At 49.9% G+C, this 19035-nt stretch overlaps 1 protein-coding gene across 1 annotated transcript; it reads left to right on the top strand.

The window, feature by feature from the left end:
* The first annotated feature begins 1134 nt into the window (after positions 1-1134).
* Positions 1135-17671, top strand: WDR24 (WD repeat domain 24). The gene is made up of 10 exons (XM_066576735.1): positions 1135-1160; positions 3686-4343; positions 5466-5643; positions 7070-7739; positions 10541-10656; positions 10732-10847; positions 10934-11038; positions 13624-13961; positions 14142-14326; positions 15653-17671. The coding sequence occupies exons 2-10, from the start codon at positions 3863-3865 to the stop codon at positions 15819-15821; spliced, it is 2358 nt and encodes a 785-aa protein (XP_066432832.1). The 5' UTR covers positions 1135-1160; positions 3686-3862; the 3' UTR covers positions 15822-17671.
* Positions 17672-19035: the final 1364 nt, after the last annotated feature.

Genomic DNA, 19035 nt, shown 5'->3' with positions numbered 1-19035 from the left:
CGTGGGGCGATGCTGCCGCCGGCCTCATGGTAAACAATGGGCGACGCGAGGGCACACCCAAAGATAGGGCATGTTGTGATTTTTTCTTCACATCGTGCCACGATGAAAAATCGCTCATGTATATGACTCCATTTGGAAGAATAGGGTTCATATTCGTGCAAGATTTGGGCATCTTGCAATGCGCAAATCTTGCCCGTGTGAAGCCGGCCTTACACGTACATGCGAGTCTGATGCGATCTGTAACTTGTTGTAGAACATGTTGGCGAGCTTCTGTCTCGCAGGATCACCGCGCGAGGATAAATACAATACGTAGACCCGCTGAAAACAATGGTTTCTATGTCCGTGTGAGCTCTCTCACAGCGCACAAACCTCGCATGGCAAAATCGTCCATGGACCTGCGGCCTAAAGGCTCGTTCACATCAGGGTTTATGATTTTGGTTTGCATTCGAGGAGATTTTTTTCTTCCATTTTAAGTCCCAATGATTTCAGAGGGATTTGCGCCGCGTCCGTTTTTCTCACTTTAATTCAGTTCAGGTTTTGTTTTCCCACATAAAACAAAGCACCGCAGTCTGATGTTGTTAAAGGAGAGTGCGCAGAATATTAGGAAGACCAAAGGACCTGTTAGAGGTGGATGTAACGGCCGTTCACACAGGCGGATTTTCTACTTGCGCTGTAAACAAGCGCTTACCTGCTGATCTACGGAGATTCGGGGGATTCATGACTCTTGTCTATGGGGGGAGTCTCTTGAACAAAGCGGGGAATCACCCAAAAGGGAGGGTCTTTGTGGAAGGATGAGCAGCACTCGGCGCCGCTGATCTCCGATACTAGATATCTGTCCTGGGAAAGCAAGCGACAAATAATTGAGAGCTTTATGGTGGGAAGCAAATACCGACAAAACGGGAGGCAGTAGTACTTATGGGGTCTGCAGCTGCCCCTGGGGGTTACACACACACATAGGACGAGTCCACAACTGTCTTGCACTGCCCATATCTGGTAGCTGGTTTGTGCCTCCTCTACAAGGTCCGGGGTGGGGGGTTAATACCCGGCCGGAACGTTGTGAGCACGGAACCTTTATTCTGGGATTACTGAGCAGATGGGGGAAGATAATAAGCGGCGGACCATTTACAAACTCGGCTGTTTCCGGTGTGACGAGTGAGCCGGTGAGTGTCTCGTGCCCAGGGGTGAATGGTGACCCGGCGGGTGACATCAGTGACGGGGGTCCGGGGCTCTATATTGCCCGGTCCCGGCGGGTGCACCGTCCTTCCGCTTCCCTCCTGCAACTTTTTCCTTGCTTACAGCTGCAGTCTGCGCTCTCCTTGCTGTGACTTGTAGTCCTCCCAGGGATGGCTGCAGAGACTTGTTCTCCCACACCTGGTTATTTGGGAGTTGTAGTGCTTCTATATCTGGCTGCCCCATGTCCGATCGAGTGTTGTGACCTCTTACCGCGCCCGTGTGCCCCCCTGTATCTGCACAGCATGCGGAAGTCACCCCAATATTTCGATTGCACGCAGGAGACGCCACCCCTGTATATCAACAGCACGCGGGAGTCACCGTTTCCCCATCATATCTTGGGTGTGTGTGGAAGTGCCCCCCCGTAACATGATTGCGTGTGGAAGTGACTGCGGAGGGCGCTGTCCCGCTATCTTGACATCCTGGTAGTTGCCGCACACCTTAAAGGGGTGGTCTCGCGAAACCAAGTGGGGTTATACACTTCCGTATGGCCATATTAATGCACTTTGTAATGTACATTGTGCATTAAATATGAGCCATACAGAAGTTATTCACTTACCTGCTCCGTTGCTAGCGTCCTCGTCTCCATGGTTCCGTCTAAATTCGCCGGCAGCTTGCTTTTTTAGACGCGCTTGCGCAGTCCGGTCTTCTCCTTTCAGCACGAGCCGCTTCAGTGTGCTCCCCGCTACAGCTCTTCTGCGCATGCGCAGACGAGCTGTCACTGCTCGGGAGCGCGCTGGAGCGGCCATTATGTACCTTCCTCTGTTAGAGGAAGGTGCAGAGCCGCCCAGCTGTCCTGAGAAGCCGCCCAGCTGTCCTGCCGTCCTGAGAATCCGCCCAGGTGTCCAGCTGTCCCGAGAAGCCGCCCAGGTAAGTGATGGGTCGGGGGTGATGTTCACTGACAGGTGAAGGCCCCGGAGCCCAGCGCTGGGCTCCGGGGCCTTCACCTGGGCTCCGGAACCTAGCGCTGGGCTCCGGGACCTTCACCTGGGCTCCGGGACCTTCACCTGGGCTCCGGGACCTTCACCTGGGCTCCGGGACCTTCACCTGGGCTCCGGGACCTTCACCTGGGCTCCGGGACCTTCACCTGGGCTCTGGAACCTAGCGCTGGGCTCTGGAACCTAGCGCTGGGCTCTGGAACCTAGCGCTGGGCTCCGGGGCCTTCACCTGGGCTGAGGGTCTAGCGCTGGCGAGCCGGGAGCGTAGCGCTGGGGAGCCGGGGGCTAGCGCCGGTTACCTGCTGCCTGGCGGTGGGTGACTGGTCGGCGGCTGCGGTGGGTCCGGTCGGCGGCTGCGGGGCGTCGTGTTGTCATGGAGACACAGCTGGCAGCGTCTCGGGAGCGCGCACGTCGGGATGCAGCGAGCGACGGGAAAAGAGCCGGCGGCCATCTTGGGGAAACTTTTATAAGTTGCTGAAACGCTGGAACTGTAAGTACAAACCAGCTAGAAATGTCATTTACAGGGGGCTTAGTAATGTATGCTTAATGGGGGGGGGGGGGACTGGGCAAAAAAAAAAAATCACTGCTTCCTCGAGACATCTCCTTTAAGCATTTCTTAACAGAACGCAAAAGTGGCTGTCCCCACCCCTGACTGTGCAGCAGTTGCCGTCCCCCTCCCCCCTCGGTTTCTTGACTGCACGGAAGCCACTTTCGCACTATCTTGACCGTGTTTGGGAGCCACCTACGTTTTGGCGCTGTTAGGGGCAGATAGATATTTTGGTCCGGTCATGGCCGCTGCCTTATGTTTCCTACGCCCATCGGCAGTCTTTTTAATGCGCGGGCATGAGTAGCGTATTTGTGCATGTAAAAAAGGTTGCGCAAAATCCCATTGTGCATAAATACAGAGCGAATACACCCGGCGGTTGTTTTTAATGGGCTAATGCTGCACGTAATACGCCCTACGGTCGGACATGCGGCTTATTTCTTCACACAACCAAAAGTCGCATGAAACGTATGCAGCTGTGAATGACCCCACAGAAATTGGGGCGCTATTCACTGCATATTACGTATGATGCACTGTGTATTCCGCTCCTGTGAATCAGCCCCCTAGGGCAGGTGACGGCGAGACGGGTGCTTCATGGTTCCCGTCTGTCTGCGCACCGGCCGAAAGTCTGACTCTTTAGAGTCCCATGCACACGCTCTCCTATGCATGTCTTCGGGGAGTGCACACTGGACTCTGAAAAGAGTCAGATTTTCGCCACAGGCTGGCACCAGGGAGTGGGTGAGATTTTGCGCTCCTCGCGCTTCATATTCGAGACCCCTGGAGCGTTGGCCCTATGAGGTCCAACACGCCGTAGGATGCTGAGTCACAGCGCAGTTGCCATAAACCCCATCATCTCTGCACGTGTCGTCCTCTTCTGCCAGACTGGTGTCCTCCATACGCCCGTCGCCCCCCTCGTCACACATCCCATAGTTGTTCCGTCTAATCCCATAATCTTCTGCTTCCTCTTTTGCAGGTTCTCTATATAGCATCCTTACAGGTGCGGCGGCTGTGCTGGTTCTAGTCCTCTCCGTGCCGTAACGTCCCTCCTTTTCCTCGAGCAGCATGGTCTTTCTCATTGTTGGTCTGTAGAACCGCTCTTGTGGAGACCCTCAGCGGTGTTTGGAAGGGGGCCAGTGGCCGGGTACCTGCCATGGAGAAGATGGCGAGGGTCACCACGGCCCTGGGCGGTAACACCCTGACAGGACGCACCATGTTCTGTCACCTCGATGCCCCTGCCAATGCCATAAGTGTCTGCCGCGATGCCGCCCAGGTAGTGGTGGCCGGGCGGAACATCTTTAAGATCTACTCCTTGGAGGAAGACCACTTTGCAGAAAAGTTGAACCTGAGAGTGGGCCGCAAGCCGTCTCTGAACTTCAGCTGTGCCGATGTGGTGTGGCACCAGATGGATGAAAACCTTCTGGCCACGGCTGCCACTAACGGCGTGGTGGTGACGTGGAACCTGGGCAAACCCTCGCGGAACAAGCAGGACCAGCTTTTCACGGAGCACAAGAGGACGGTGAACAAAGTGTGCTTCCACCCCACTGAGGTCTACATGCTGCTCAGCGGCTCCCAGGACGGCTTCATGAAGTGCTTCGATCTCCGGAAAAAGGACTCGGTCAGCACCTTCTCAGGTGATGTGGGTTACAGCTACAGCCATGTTCACTCAGCGGATTTTTTTGCGTAGATTCCGCCTCTAAAAGCAGCGTCTGAAATACGCGGCTAGGATATAACTTTCTGCTGTGTACTTCTCTGTGAATGGCCGAGATCCGCTTACGGAATTTCCAACTTGCGTGGATCCATGTTAAAAAGTGACGCTTCACTTCTTAATATACCATTGTGTGGGAAATACCGCATTCACAGGGCTACATCTGCATATGAATGTGCGCCAGAAATTAGCGGATTTCCGTAGCAGTTTTCACAGGCGGAATCCACGCGAACAGATCCGCGTCAGATCCGCGTCAGATTCCACCGCATGAACATACTCAAAAGGAGTTTGTACACAGTCCGACTTCAGAGTTTACCAGAGTGTTCGTTTGTCCAATCAGCTGACGAACGGGTAAACCCGTAAATGGGGAGATCTGCTGCCGACTGAAGTCCAAAAACTTGCGAGTTTTTACCTAGAGTCTGGCATGTGTCTTTTTAGCCCCAGAAAACTGGCATGAAATGCTACATAAACTTCCCCCCTTTGCATTTGACTTCACTGTTTTCAAGCTCTTTGCTTGCTGTCAGAGAATCAGATCATTCTTGTTCACATTCACAGACAATCCATACACACTGATCACTTCTCACAGCTGAAGGTTTGCTGCAATGTATCCAGTCTAGACAATCCGCTGTGAGGCAAACTCATAGCAGCACAAATCTCTCTCCGGTCCTCGTAGACTCGTTACAATTCTTTACTGCTACATTGTACCAATCTGGGCTGTGTAAGCAGGGCAAAGGTCTGTGCAGGGATCAGCCGCCAACAGCAAGCAGAGATCTTGGAAATGGTGGAAAACTGAAGCCCAAAATTGCAAAACTTTGCATTAAACGATGATGAAACTTTATATATAATCCTACAGACTGACACAGCCCTGGGATTACAGAATGTGTTGCGTAGCATCCTGGGAGTTGTAGTACTTGCATCAAGATTATCCTACAGCTCCTGAATGACTATATATTGGTTTATCAGCTTCTGTGTGTCCCATTAATACATGCTACATAGACTAGCTTTGTACCCTGTCTACCTGTCCTGACCACAGTCTTCCCGTTTCCAGGTCAGTCGGAGAGCGTGAGAGACGTCCAGTTCAGCATCCGCGACTACTTCACCTTTGCCGCTTCGTTTGAGAATGGAAACGTTCAGCTCTGGGACATCCGGAGGCCGGACCGGTTTGAACGCATGTTTACTGCCCATAACGGTCCTGTCTTCTGCTGTGACTGGCACCCCGAGGATAGGCAAGTACCCCCAAATCGCATACTGTAGGGACTGAAGTTCTGTTCTGCCTGTGTGTGGTCCTTCTGAGCAGCACTTGCCAATAGAGGGGGTTATTGTGTGCCCCCCCCCCAAATCTGTCACCTCAGTACACCCCAGCTATTCCAATTGATAGGGAAACCCGCTCACCACCATAGGATTGAATCAGTCCTCATGTGAATAAGGAGCTGTGGGGAAGGTAAACACTCAATCCAGTGGGTAATATAATGTCATGAAAGCTATGTTTTATTCCTGAGAGTGCTGGAAGTCCTGCTTTTCCTGCCCCACCTTAATTGTTACATACACTGACTGGCCCCTTTATTAGACCCCCGGGACTCTCACGATTGGCGCTCCCCTGTATAGAAATTCTCCCCGTGACCCTGGAGTGCAGCATGTAAACACGTGACAAGTTTTCCGTGGATCAGTTTCGGTGTGAATCCACATTGGATAGGAAATCCCACAAGGTCCGGTCATCGGCGCTAGACTAGCCGGGGCCGGGATGTCACTGCCAACCGCGTGGGGTTTTCTCATGTGACTGTGTGGAGGGTATACGGAGAATGGCCTGATTGAGGAAAAACATCCAGCGAAAGGGATCCTGTGGATAGAAGCAGCTCGGCACCTAAAGGGGTCAGAGGAGGATGTCAGGAATCATTCCAATCAACAAGCACAGTCAGGAGCCGATGAATACAACGCTGGAGCTCCAACTGTCGTGTCTGAACACACCACTCGTAGTTCCTTGGTACAGATGGGCTATAACAGCAGATGACCAGCTCCAGTGCCGTTGTGTTTCAGAGAAGCTCCAGCGGGCAAAGAAGCGCCAAAAATCATCACTGTGTAGCGAAAAAACATTCTCTGGTCATATAAATCCAGATTTCTGTTGCCCCGTGCTGATTGGAGGTCAGAAATTGGTGCAAGCAGCATAAATCGATGACCCCTTCCTGTCAGCTGATCAGAACCTTTCAGCACCGCCATCTAATCTGCGGTAACTACAAGAACCTTCCTGTCCGCAGGGGCCGGTATTTCTGCAGGACGTCTTTATCACCGAGTGAAATCTATACAACAAATTGCTGCGACTCTGAAGGCCAATGGAGTTGCGCTACTAGATGGGGGGGTCTAAAGGGGGTCGGTCAGTGTGTGTTCTGCTGCTCCTCCCTCTTCCCTCTCACATCATACAGATACTGCATCCCCCTCATCCTTCTCTTCTATTGATGGGATTACTCTAGACAAATTGAGGACTGATCATGTACCCTTCAGGCAGGAACGGGAGGGTGAGGAAGTAGTCACTCCCTTTATAAGGGGTCACGGAGGTGGTGGGAGTCCAGCATTTCTCACCCCCCCCCCCCCTTCTCGACTACTCTTGTCCCAACATCCTTCATGGCCACCTCTAACCCTCTGATCCCTTCCCTGCAGAGGATGGTTGGCCACTGGTGGTCGCGATAAGATGGTGAAAGTGTGGGACATGAACACCAACCGGGCCAAAGAGATCTACTGTGTACAGACAATCGCCTCCGTTGCCCGGGTGAAGTGGCGCCCTGAGAGGAAGTACCACATCGGGACGTGTTCCATGATGGTGGACCATAACATCTATGTGTGGGATGTACGCCGACCTTTCATACCTTTTGCTACTTTTGAAGAACACAAGGACGTAACGACGGGCATCGTTTGGCGTCACTTACACGACCCGTACTTTTTGCTCTCGGGATCTAAGGACAGCACCTTGTATCAGCACATCTTCAGAGATGCCAGGAGGCCGATAGACCGTGCCAACCCTGAAGGCCTTTGCTACGGATTGTTGGGCGACTTGGCCTTTGCAGCCAAGGAAAGCCTCATTTCTTCCTCCTCCTCCCATGACTCCAATAAGAAACCCTACGACAGGCGACATCCAATCTTCTTCCTGAGGAAGCAAGACCCCATGGAGCAGTTTGAAAATATCTCCAGTGGCCTGATGGTATTTGAGGCTGGTGGCGGGGATATGGGCTGGTTCGTGGCCACGGCGGAGAGGTACGCTCTGGCGGGAAAACCACTAGCAGAACTTTGTGACCACAATGCAAAAGTGGCTCGAGAACTGAACAGATGGCAGGTGAGAAACGGGAGATGTGCACTGACTTACTCACTATCACCTGTGCGCTACGGGGGCGCTAGTCCTATTGGCGATACGCCAACAGATTTTCTTAGGTGTGCATTAAGGGGTTGTCCTATTAAATTAGGTTATCCCCTACCCACATTATAGGTGATGGGAGTCCTGAATGCACTGGTGCCTTGTTCTAAATATTGGCGGGGGTCCCAGCAGTCAGACCCCCATTGATAAGTTATCCAGTGGATAGGGATAACTTAATTTCATTGAATGACCCTTTCAAAGAAGATCTCCACCTTACACCTTGGGTGCAGTGCCTAACCCTCCGAAACATTTCTTGGGAACCTCCTCTGGGACTGCTCATGTTACAGGCCGGCCACCGAGGAGTTTAGGTCTAAGGCTGGCTGCACACAACCAGGTTGGATTACGCATGCTGTAGCCCGCAGCAGAATCCGGCCTTGGTCGCGGCCGGCGACCCTGCGTACCTGTATCTTTTCTTCATCTGTATCGTGGATGGCTGCGATGATCCCCCGTTTGACATGCACAGTACAGATTTAAAAAATGTTTCTTTTTCCGTGCCGTCGCTAGGCGATGATGCGGGTACCCGCGACCTGTCCGTAATGTCAATTTCGGATGGGCCGCGGGTTGGACAACCTTCATTGACTTCAATTGAGGCTGTCCATGTGGAATCTGCGCTAATATAGAACCTGCTGAGATTATTTTATTTATTTTTTTTTTTCTCCTCCGCCCGTGTAAATCGCAATTAGTTTCCGCAACTGTGCTGGAAAAAGTGATTTCTGCATAGCATGTTCCAAACGGTATTTGCTGCGGACGCTGACCATGGATTCCGCAATGCAAATCCGTTTGTGTGCAGCCGGCCTTAGTGATCGTTGGAGACTCTTTCCAGGGCTCTGCTGCAATTGCATCCAGTACAGATTCTACAGCTCGGATATTTCCCTACACTGGTACATTGTAACAAACTATCCGTTGGGATAAGTATTAGGTCAGGATGGATTTTTTGCTCCTGGATAACATGATGTTTGCATTCATTGACCGCAAGCAGAAATCTTGAAGTCGGTGAGGAAATAGAAGCACAAAGAATATTACAAAGTTGCAAAACATTTCATGCAGTTAAAGGGGTTGTCCCACCAGCTAAGTTGTCCCCTAGTCACAGGAGTAGACGATAACGTACTGATATGAGGAAGGAGTCAACTGCTGGGACCACCCTGGATTCTGATAATAGGGGTCATTATTTACAAATGAATGCAGCGGCCATTGTATGGGCTCTCTTCTGCTCCATTCATTATAATGGTACTTGGCTATCTCCAACGGCCCGATTGAAATGAGTGTTACTGCGGTACGCATCTGCGACTCCCCCCACCCCTTTTAATTGATTCTTGGATACAGTGCACCCTGATTCTCGGATCAATGGGGATCACAGTGGTCAGACCACTGCCTATCAGAAAGGTATCCATTATCTTGTGGATAGGGGGCGTCACGTAACTTAAAGGGGGTTGTCTGACTTACTTAATTTTTTTCAACCGGCTCCCCATGTGTATAAGCTGCTCCATTATTTTTACACATCTCTGGGCCTTCCCTGTGACATAGTGCTTACAGGCTGCAGCAGCCCATGTATGGTGTGTCACAGGCTGCTGCAGCCTGTTAACATTACACCACAAGGGAGACCTGGAAGTGCAGTGCTGGACACAGCGGGGAGAAGGGAGTATAAGCTAGCTTGTTATTTTTACACATGGGGACACTGTTGAGATAAAAATTAAATGTCGGACAACACCTATAACTTCATGGGACAACCCCTTTAAAGGGGAACTCTTCATTAAACCTTGGGTGCAATCTGCAATAATTGCTGCTAACCCCCTAAGGAACATTCCTGGGGACCATCCTCTGGCCTCTGCATCAGTTGTGAATAGCATTCGGTCCAGATGGAGTTTCAGCTTCTGGATGTCAACAGGAATGTTTCTGTTCACTGGCAGGGAGCAGAGTTAGGAATAGAAGCACAAAGTATATTAGAAAGTTGTAAAACTCTTCATAAAGGGGCTGTCCCACCAAATGAAGTTCTCCCACTTCCACAGGGTAGGGGATAACTTGGGGTCCTTTTACGTTGAGCGATTATCGTTCAGATTCTCGCTGGGTCGTGGCAATCTGAACCGTAATCTGTCAGTGTTCATGCCGGCGGTGACTGAGCGATGAACGATAAGTTGTTCGGATCATGCTGATAATAAAAATCAAATGACGATCGTTCCATGTGAACAGGCAGTTGTCCATCTATGATCGACTGCCTGTTTACTGTGAATGGAGCGGCTGGAACTATCTCCAGTGCACTCCGCCTCCATTCACTTGAACTATTGGTGCTGCGGAGGTTGTCAGCTGCTTCTGCGTCAACAGTTGCCTCCTGTGAATGGTCTTTACTAATTGGTGGGGTCCGAATGTTGGCACCCCCCACCAATCCTGAAAACGAACGTCCCCAGCACCCCTGAATAAAAGGAGAGGCAGTCGCACATATGTGACTGCTGGGTGGCCGTTTTTGGGATCAGGGGGAATCCCAGTGGTTGGACCCCTAGTAATCAGTAAGTTATCGCCTATCCTGTGGATAGGGGGAAGACCTATTTAGGTGTGACAGCCCCTTTTAAGCATATACTTTAGCCTACATAGAAAGCTGCTCGGAGCTGGCACTGCCCACCAGTTTAGTGTTGACCGGGTATCTGGAGCACTCTATAAAGCTTTACTTTGCAGGACTTGCAGTCCTAACTGTGGACTATTACCAGCTTCTATCTTATGGTATCTTCCAGGTTGCTCAAACGTGGACCATGCTGAGAATCATCTACTGCAGCCTGGGCACTGTGCCACCCACAAATCTCAACCATAGCTTGGGCAAAAGTGGCAACTCTCTGCCCCTTCACAACAGGTAGGATCTTGGGAGCTCTTGTGTCCTGTCTCTATCTCTAGACCTGGCCCCATAACTGTGAACATCTCTCTCCAGCTTTAACCTGAAGGATATGCCCCCGGGCATGGGCAACGAGGCTCGACTGGAGCACAGCAAGGGAGACAGCCGGGCGGACAGCATCCACATTGACTCTACAGCCATTAATAATGACGGTAAGGATTAGACCTAACCCGCAGGAAGGAGTGTCAGCTCTCCACCAGGTTTCTTTTGCTTCTTAACTCTTGTCTTCACCTTACAGAGAACGAGGAGACTGAGGGCAGCGATGTTCCTGCTGACTACCTCCTGGGAGACGTGGAGGGAGACGAGGATGAGCTGTATATGGTGGACCATGACCATCCACACCGTGAGTCCTACTCTCACTACAATGGCTGCCAGGCACTAGCATTGTTGTTAGAGCGTTTTATCCTTCGAGCCATAATGCTGCTGGAAACTGTCAGTAAGCCTGTCGGACGCACAGCTAATGGCTTAGATGAGCTCTGATATAAGTAATGTATGTACACAGTGACTCCACCAGCAGAATAGTGAGTGCAGCTCTGGAGTATAATACAGGATGTAACTCAGGATCAGTACAGGATAAGTAATGTATGTACACAGTGACTCCACCAGCAGAATAGTGAGTGCAGCTCTGGAGTATAATACAGGATGTAACTCAGGATCAGTACAGGATAAGTAATGTATGTACACAGTGACTCCACCAGCAGAATAGTGAGTGCAGCTCTGGAGTATAATACAGGATGTAACTCAGGATCAGTCAGGATACGTAATGTATGTACACAGTGACTCCACCAGCAGGATAGTGAGTGCAGCTCTGGGATATAATACAGGATGTAACTCAGTATCAGTACAGGATAAGTAATGTATGTACACAGCGACTCCACCAGCAGCATAGTGAGTGCAGGTCTGGAGTATAATACAGGATGTAACTCAGGAGCAGTACATAAGTAATGTATGTACACAGTGACTCCACCAGCAGAACAGTGAGTGCAGGTCTGGAGTATAATACAGGATGTAACTCAGGAGCAGTACATAAGTAATGTATGTACACAGTGACTCCACCAGCAGAATAGTGAGTGCAGCTCTGGAGTATAATACAGGATGTAACTCAGGATCAGTACAGGATAAGTAATGTATGTACACAGTGACTCCACCAGCAGAATAGTGAGTGCAGCTCTGGAGTATAATACAGGATGTAACTCAGGATCAGTCAGGATACGTAATGTATGTACACAGTGACTCCACCAGCAGGATAGTGAGTGCAGCTCTGGGATATAATACAGGATGTAACTCAGTATCAGTACAGGATAAGTAATGTATGTACACAGCGACTCCACCAGCAGCATAGTGAGTGCAGGTCTGGAGTATAATACAGGATGTAACTCAGGAGCAGTACATAAGTAATGTATGTACACAGTGACTCCACCAGCAGAACAGTGAGTGCAGGTCTGGAGTATAATACAGGATGTAACTCAGGAGCAGTACATAAGTAATGTATGTACACAGTGACTCCACCAGCAGAATAGTGAGTGCAGCTCTGGAGTATAATACAGGATGTAACTCAGGATCAGTACAGGATAAGTAATGTATGTACACAGTGACTCCACCAGCAGAATAGTGAGTGCAGCTCTGGAGTATAATGTATGTACACAGTGACCCTACCAGCAGAATAGTGAGTGCAGCACTTGTGTATAATACAGGATCTAACTCAGGATCAGTACAGGATAAGTAATGTATGTACACAGTGACTCCACCAGCAGAATAGTGAGTGCAGCTCTGCAGTATAATACAGGATGTAATATAGGATCAGTACAGGATAAGTGATGGTATGTACACAGTGACTCCACCAGTAGAATAGGGAGTGCAGCTCTGGAGTATAATACAGGATGTAACTCAGGATCAGTACAGGATAAGTAATGTATGTACACAGTGACTCCACCAGCAGAATAGTGAGTGCAGCTCTGGAGTATAATACAGGATGTAACTCAGGATCAGTCAGGATACGTAATGTATGTACACAGTGACTCCACCAGCAGGATAGTGAGTGCAGCTCTGGGATATAATACAGGATGTAACTCAGTATCAGTACAGGATAAGTAATGTATGTACACAGCGACTCCACCAGCAGCATAGTGAGTGCAGGTCTGGAGTATAATACAGGATGTAACTCAGGAGCAGTACATAAGTAATGTATGTACACAGTGACTCCACCAGCAGAACAGTGAGTGCAGGTCTGGAGTATAATACAGGATGTAACTCAGGAGCAGTACATAAGTAATGTATGTACACAGTGACTCCACCAGCAGAATAGTGAGTGCAGCTCTGGAGTATAATACAGGATGTAACTCAGGATCAGTACAGGATAAGTAATGTATGTACACAGTGACTCCACCAGCAGAATAGTGAGTGCAGCTCTGGAGTATAATGTATGTACACAGTGACCCTACCAGCAGAATAGTGAGTGCAGCACTTGTGTATAATACAGGATCTAACTCAGGATCAGTACAGGATAAGTAATGTATGTACACAGTGACTCCACCAGCAGAATAGTGAGTGCAGCTCTGCAGTATAATACAGGATGTAATATAGGATCAGTACAGGATAAGTGATGGTATGTACACAGTGACTCCACCAGTAGAATAGGGAGTGCAGCTCTGGAGTATAATACAGGATGTAACTCAGGATCAGTACAGGATAAGTAATGTATGTACACAGTGACTCCACCAGCAGAATAGTGAGTGCAGCTCTGGAGTATAATACAAGATGTTACTCAGGATCAGTACAGGATAAGTAATGTATGTACACAGTGACTCCACCAGCAGAACAGTGAGTGCAGCTCTGGAGTATAATACAGGATGTGGCACTAGATCAGTCTAATTCTCCATGGGTTCACCTCCGTTCTTGTCAGTAATATTGGATCTTCTTCTCCTACAGCTGAGGAGCAGGAGTACGTTCTCCCCCAGGAAGGTTTTCCTTTGCGTCATGAGATCACAGACAATCCCTCAGCTCTGGATCACCTCCAGGATAAGGCGGACTCTCCCCACGTGAGCGGCAACGAGGCCGAGACCGTGTCCCTGACCCCGGTGGAGTCTTTCTCCCTCATCTCCATCTCCCATGCCTTGTATGAGAACAGGCTGCCCTCTGACTTCTTTAACCCCACCGTGCGGGACATGTTGTGTTATTACGCGGAGCAGGGAGACGTGCAGATGGCGGCCTCGGTCCTCATTGTGTTGGGGGATCGAATACGCAAGGAGATAGATGAGCAGATGCAGGTAAAGGTTTAAAACCATCTTTGAACAATGTAGACTCTTTACTGGGCTTGTCACCTTGGTGATGGCGGGGTCAGATATAAAGACTTGCACCACTCCCATTGACATAAGGGGCCATTCACCTAACGCACTGATGCACCAGGACTTCCATCTCTCATCTGCATCTCATCTCTTCCATGGCAGGAGCATTGGTTTACCTCCTACATTGACCTGCTGCAGCGCTTTAAGCTGTGGAACGTCTCCAACCAAGTGATCAAGCTGAGCACGTGCAGCGCCATCAACTGCCTGAACCAGGCCTCCACCACTCTCCACATCAACTGCACCAACTGCAAGCGACCCATGAGCAACAAGGGCTGGATATGTGACCGGTGAGTGCCGGAAGGTGGCGCTAAACAGTCCTAACATTTGGGGGGGTGGGGGCGCACGTACACTTTAACGCTCTAGTGTCATGGCCTATTTTGGCCATAAGGATGCAATGATTTTTTTTTTCTATGGGCTGCTATGATTACGGCGATACCATAATTTTTTTTTTTTTAGAGGTTTTTCCACTTTTGCATAATAAAACCATTTCTTTTTTCTTTCTTTTACTCGGACGGAGCTCTGTGAGCTGTTGCTTTTTGTGTAACGAGCTGTAGTTTTATGGTAGCATTTTGGGGTACATATGGATTTTTTGGATCGCTTTTATGGCGTTTATTTATTTTTTAAGTTTTTTACACTTTTTGCTGTGCAAGATAAATGGTATATCCAACTCATTGTACAGGTCGGTGCGGATACGATGATGCCAAATATGGGGGATTTAATTATTTTTATGCAAATAGGGGAAAGTGTGTAAAAAAAAAAAAAAAAAATAAAAAAAAAAAAAAGTGTGTGGGTTTTTTTTTGTTTTTTTTTAGCATGTGTTGTTTACACTTTTTTTTACAATTATTTTTTTGTGTCCATGGCAACTCATCGTCCCTCCGTCTCCAACTGGCAGATGGTCCGGGCTCTGCCTCTATTCCCGCGCCATCCAAATGTTGTAAGTTTACGTCCTGGTGCTTTAAAGGGGTTGTCCCGCGCCGAAACCGGGGTTTTTTTTTTAAACCCCCCCCCCCCCCCCCCCCCGTTCGGCGCGAGACAACCCCGATGCAGGGGTTAAAAAAGAACACCGGAGAGTGCTTACCTGAATCCCCGAGCTCCGGTGACTTCTTACTTACCTGCTGAAGATGGCCGCCGGGATCTTCTCCCTCGGTGGACCGCAGGGCTTCTGTGCGGTCCATTGCCGATTCCAGCCTCCTGATTGGCTGGAATCGGCACGTGACGGGGCGGAGCTACATGGAGCCCAATTGAAAAAAGAAGACCCGGACTGCGCAAGTGCGGCTAATTTGGCCATTAGACGGCGAAAATTAGTCGGCTCCATGGAAACGAGGACGCCAGCAACGGAGCAGGTAAGTGAAAAACTTTTGATAACTTCTGTATGGCTCATAATTAATGCACAATGTACATTACAAAGTGCATTAATATGGCCATACAGAAGTGTATAGACCCACTTGCTGCCGCGGGACAACCCCTTTAAGTACCCCGCAGCCAGGACGTAAACTTACGTTATATAGCGTTAGGGGGTTAAGAATTGAGTTGTCCCCAACACCCCTTGCCTTTTATATATAAGGATAACACACCTGCCATTGTGATAACCCATTCTTGGTTTTCTTTCACAGATGCCGGCAGTGTGCCAGTATGTGTGCTGTGTGCCACCATGTGGTGAAAGGCCTCTTTGTCTGGTGCCAGGGCTGTGGGCACGGCGGCCACCTTCAACACATTATGAACTGGATGCAGACGAGCTCTCACTGCCCCGCGGGCTGCGGTCACCTCTGCGAATACAGCTGAACCTGTGTCTTGTATATAGTCGCTCAGCAGGGCTCTCGGGTGGCATTCGAGATTCTCCCATCTTCTGTTTATAACTCTCACCCCCCTCTAATCTGAAGATTGGGTTTCCGCTGTATATACCGATTTGTATTTAAGGACATAGCCGCCCCGTATTACACACAGCCACTATTATCAGTGACAGTCATGTGGACGTTATTTCCGCGACTTTAAACAATCCGCTGCTGCTCGTTTTTCACTGTAGACCCCTGTGGGTTGCTGATTGATAGAAGCTCCAGCCAAAGCTGAGTTTTCAGCTAAAGTTCTTCTATAAATTGACTTGGCACCCATATATTTTTAATGCTTCCCATCATGGTTTTAGGTTGACTGTGTTCTCTGCCGCAGCCCGTCGTGACCGCAGGGTCTACATTGCGCACTTTTTTGTGACGTCCCCTCCCTCTGTATGAAGGATGCGCTGGCCTGGTGTGAATGTTCACGTGTTCCTGTGTAGTAACCGCAGTGTCTTCTAGACAAGCCTACAGGGTGTTGGAGCTCAGACCCCGCTCCGTCGAGGGTTCAGATCAGCTATTTTTTTTTTTTTTTTTTTTTAAAAGACCCTCCAATCCTGGGAAAAATGTGAAGTTGCAGAGGGGTTGGGAGTGAAATTACTGGGGCTTTCCTCTCGTGTCGTTCTGCTATGGCTCCTGTGGTTTCTGGGCCAATCATTGGTCTTCCATGGACGCCTCTTAACTACCGAATGTGCATTTTGGATTGGTAGTCATTAGAGATGAGCGAGCGTACTCGGATAAGCACTACTCGCTCAAGTAATTGGCTTTATCCGAGTATCTCTGTGCTCGTCCCTGAAGATTCGGGTGCCGCTGCGGCTGACAGGTGAGTTGCAGCGGGGAGCAGGGGAGAGCGGGCGGGAGAGAAGGAGAGAAAGATCTCCCCGCTCTCCCCTGCAGCTCCCCGCTCCGTGCCAGCACCCGAATCTTTAGACCCGAGCACAGCGATACTCGGATAAAGCACATTACTCGAGCAAGTAGTGCTTTTCCGAGTACGCTCGCTCATCTCTAGTAGTCATGTAAACGGCGTTCAGTGTCTTAGACCACCAATGCACAGTGTGGATTTGCTAGCGAGAGGAGAACTGGACCTGGGAAGCATCTGATCAGCGACCAAGGAGAGCCCCAGGTAATGTTAACTCCCTTCCCCCTCTTCCTTTCCCATTTCCCCATTTAGGGCTTCTGCCCACGGATGGATATTTACGGCGGGCGTCTGCACTGTGGATCCGCAGCAAATAGCTCCCATAGCATGCTATGGGAAATCTATTCTTCTTGGACTCTTGCGGAAACCAACTGCGTTTTCCACAAGCCAATGGAAGCCGATCTGCGGCCCTTGTGCAATCACATTGCGGAAAGGCCGCGGATTCTGCATCATCGCTAGGCGATGACGCTGGAAACGCCGGAGTTTGAAAGGAAAAATAAATCTGTACTGCGCATGTCCGACGACTCTCCATGCGGACCATCCACAGCACAGATGGAAAACGGAAAGTACAGGTACGTGCCGACGCCGTTGCACCCAGGGCCGGATTCCGCTGCGGGATTCTGCATGCAGAATCTGGCCCTGCCGTGTGCAGGCAGCCTTATGTATTTGCAAATTTTGGCCCGGGGTGACTGCTAGTTGTGCATATAAGAAGCCGTGGGTCCATGTATAATTCGTGCTGCTTCTCTATGAGGACCCAAATTTTAGTTCCTGTTCACCAATTACCTCGCGGTGGCTCGGCTCCTCAGCTGGGCAACGCCGCCATTGTGAAAGATGGAGAAGTTTTAGTTCATGCTTGTATTTATTAAAGCCTGCAGGCATTTTGTACCACTGCTCTCGGGTAACGGGTGTCATTCACTGGGGTCTCATGAGGCCTGTTCCTCGTTGCACTCTCGGGTTACTCCCTGAGTAGTGTGAGGTGTAAGCGAGCTAAACGTGACCTTAAGTTCGCTCATGCTCCCGCAGATGGATGATGCTGAAGCGCGATCATGCATCATGTGAAGCATCAATATCTCTAATGTTGTAACCACTAATACCAATCTCTGTGTGCTAACGAGTAGCGGCAGTGATGTCATTGCTGTGGGGTTATTACGTGCAAATAAAAGAAAACCGTCTCTTCCGCTGGGCGCCGCAATAGTTTTGGGATCGTCCTTCAACCCTGCAAATTTCTTAAGCGTGACAAACTAAATAACACCGCAGGATGCAGCAAAGCCGCGGCTGCAGAGTTCCACGGGTCTAGCTGCGGGTTTTGATGCGGAGGTGCAGGTATGTTTTAAGCCATTTTAAATTCTGCATCCGCAGGCAGTTAGACGATTTGGGTGCGGAATTTACCGCAGCTGGCGCCTTTAATGCGGGCTATTCCGTCCCGTGGGAAAGGTCTCTTAAGGCTGGGTTAACACGGGGCGGATTCGCCGCAGAATTTCAAAGCAGCAAATCCGCCTGCGACCAGTAATCCCTGGATTCGCCAGCCATGTGGATGAGATTTGTCAAAAATCGCATCCACACGGGGCGGACCATCTGTTGCAGCAAAGTCGGTAATAGCTGGCGCTGCGGTGTGGATTCCCGGGACACAGCATGTCCATTTAATTTATTTTTTTCCGTTGCGGCCTCGCTCCTCTCTGTGCAAGCGCCAGTCGCAACGGAAAAGCATGCGGCGAAGTGCTGCCGGTTTTGGAGCTGTACTTATCCCGCGGAAATCTTGCATTTATTTTGCTGCGCCAGAAAAGAGAAATTTCCGCTGGGAAAGCGTCCCGTGGGAACCCAGCTTTAGAGTGTGCTCGGTTGAGTGTGGCCAGTAATGACAAAGGGACCAAGCATGGGGCTCCGTTCTGAGAGTCGATGATCAATATGCCTAGAAGTATAACTGGGCCTTTTGGTGGGCGCTGCTGCACATTAAGGGGGGTGGGGTGTCCCATGGAAGAGATAATAGCTTCCTCTGGATACTGTATAGATAGATCCCCTGCACAGAGGAAACTGACGGATTAACGCAGTTGGCCTTGTGGCAGTGATGTCACACCTCCGTGATTGCATCCTTCATGAGACGTGACATCATATGCGTTACGATGCGGCAGACCCCAAACGACATCTCTGGGTCTTAAAGCCCTAAGGCTGGATTCACACGTGTATATGCATATTTGCGTTTTTTCTCTTTGTTTGGCTAATTATCCTGATTAGTTTCATATGTCTCAGCACAAAT

Source organism: Eleutherodactylus coqui, chromosome 8, assembly GCF_035609145.1.
Source record: "Eleutherodactylus coqui strain aEleCoq1 chromosome 8, aEleCoq1.hap1, whole genome shotgun sequence".
Lineage (NCBI taxonomy): Eukaryota > Metazoa > Chordata > Amphibia > Anura > Eleutherodactylidae > Eleutherodactylus > Eleutherodactylus coqui.
Note: the sequence above shows the minus strand (reverse complement) of the source record. Positions and strands in the feature narration are given on the sequence as shown.

Coding starts and splice junctions, on each gene's coding strand:
- WDR24 (XM_066576735.1), top strand. CDS start 3,863: ATGGAGAAGATGGCGAGGGTCACCACGGCCCTGGGCGGTAACACCCTG. Junction 7,740..10,540: donor GAGAACTGAACAGATGGCAG/GTGAGAAACGGG, acceptor GGTATCTTCCAG/GTTGCTCAAACGTGGACCAT. Junction 10,848..10,933: donor TACAGCCATTAATAATGACG/GTAAGGATTAGA, acceptor TTCACCTTACAG/AGAACGAGGAGACTGAGGGC.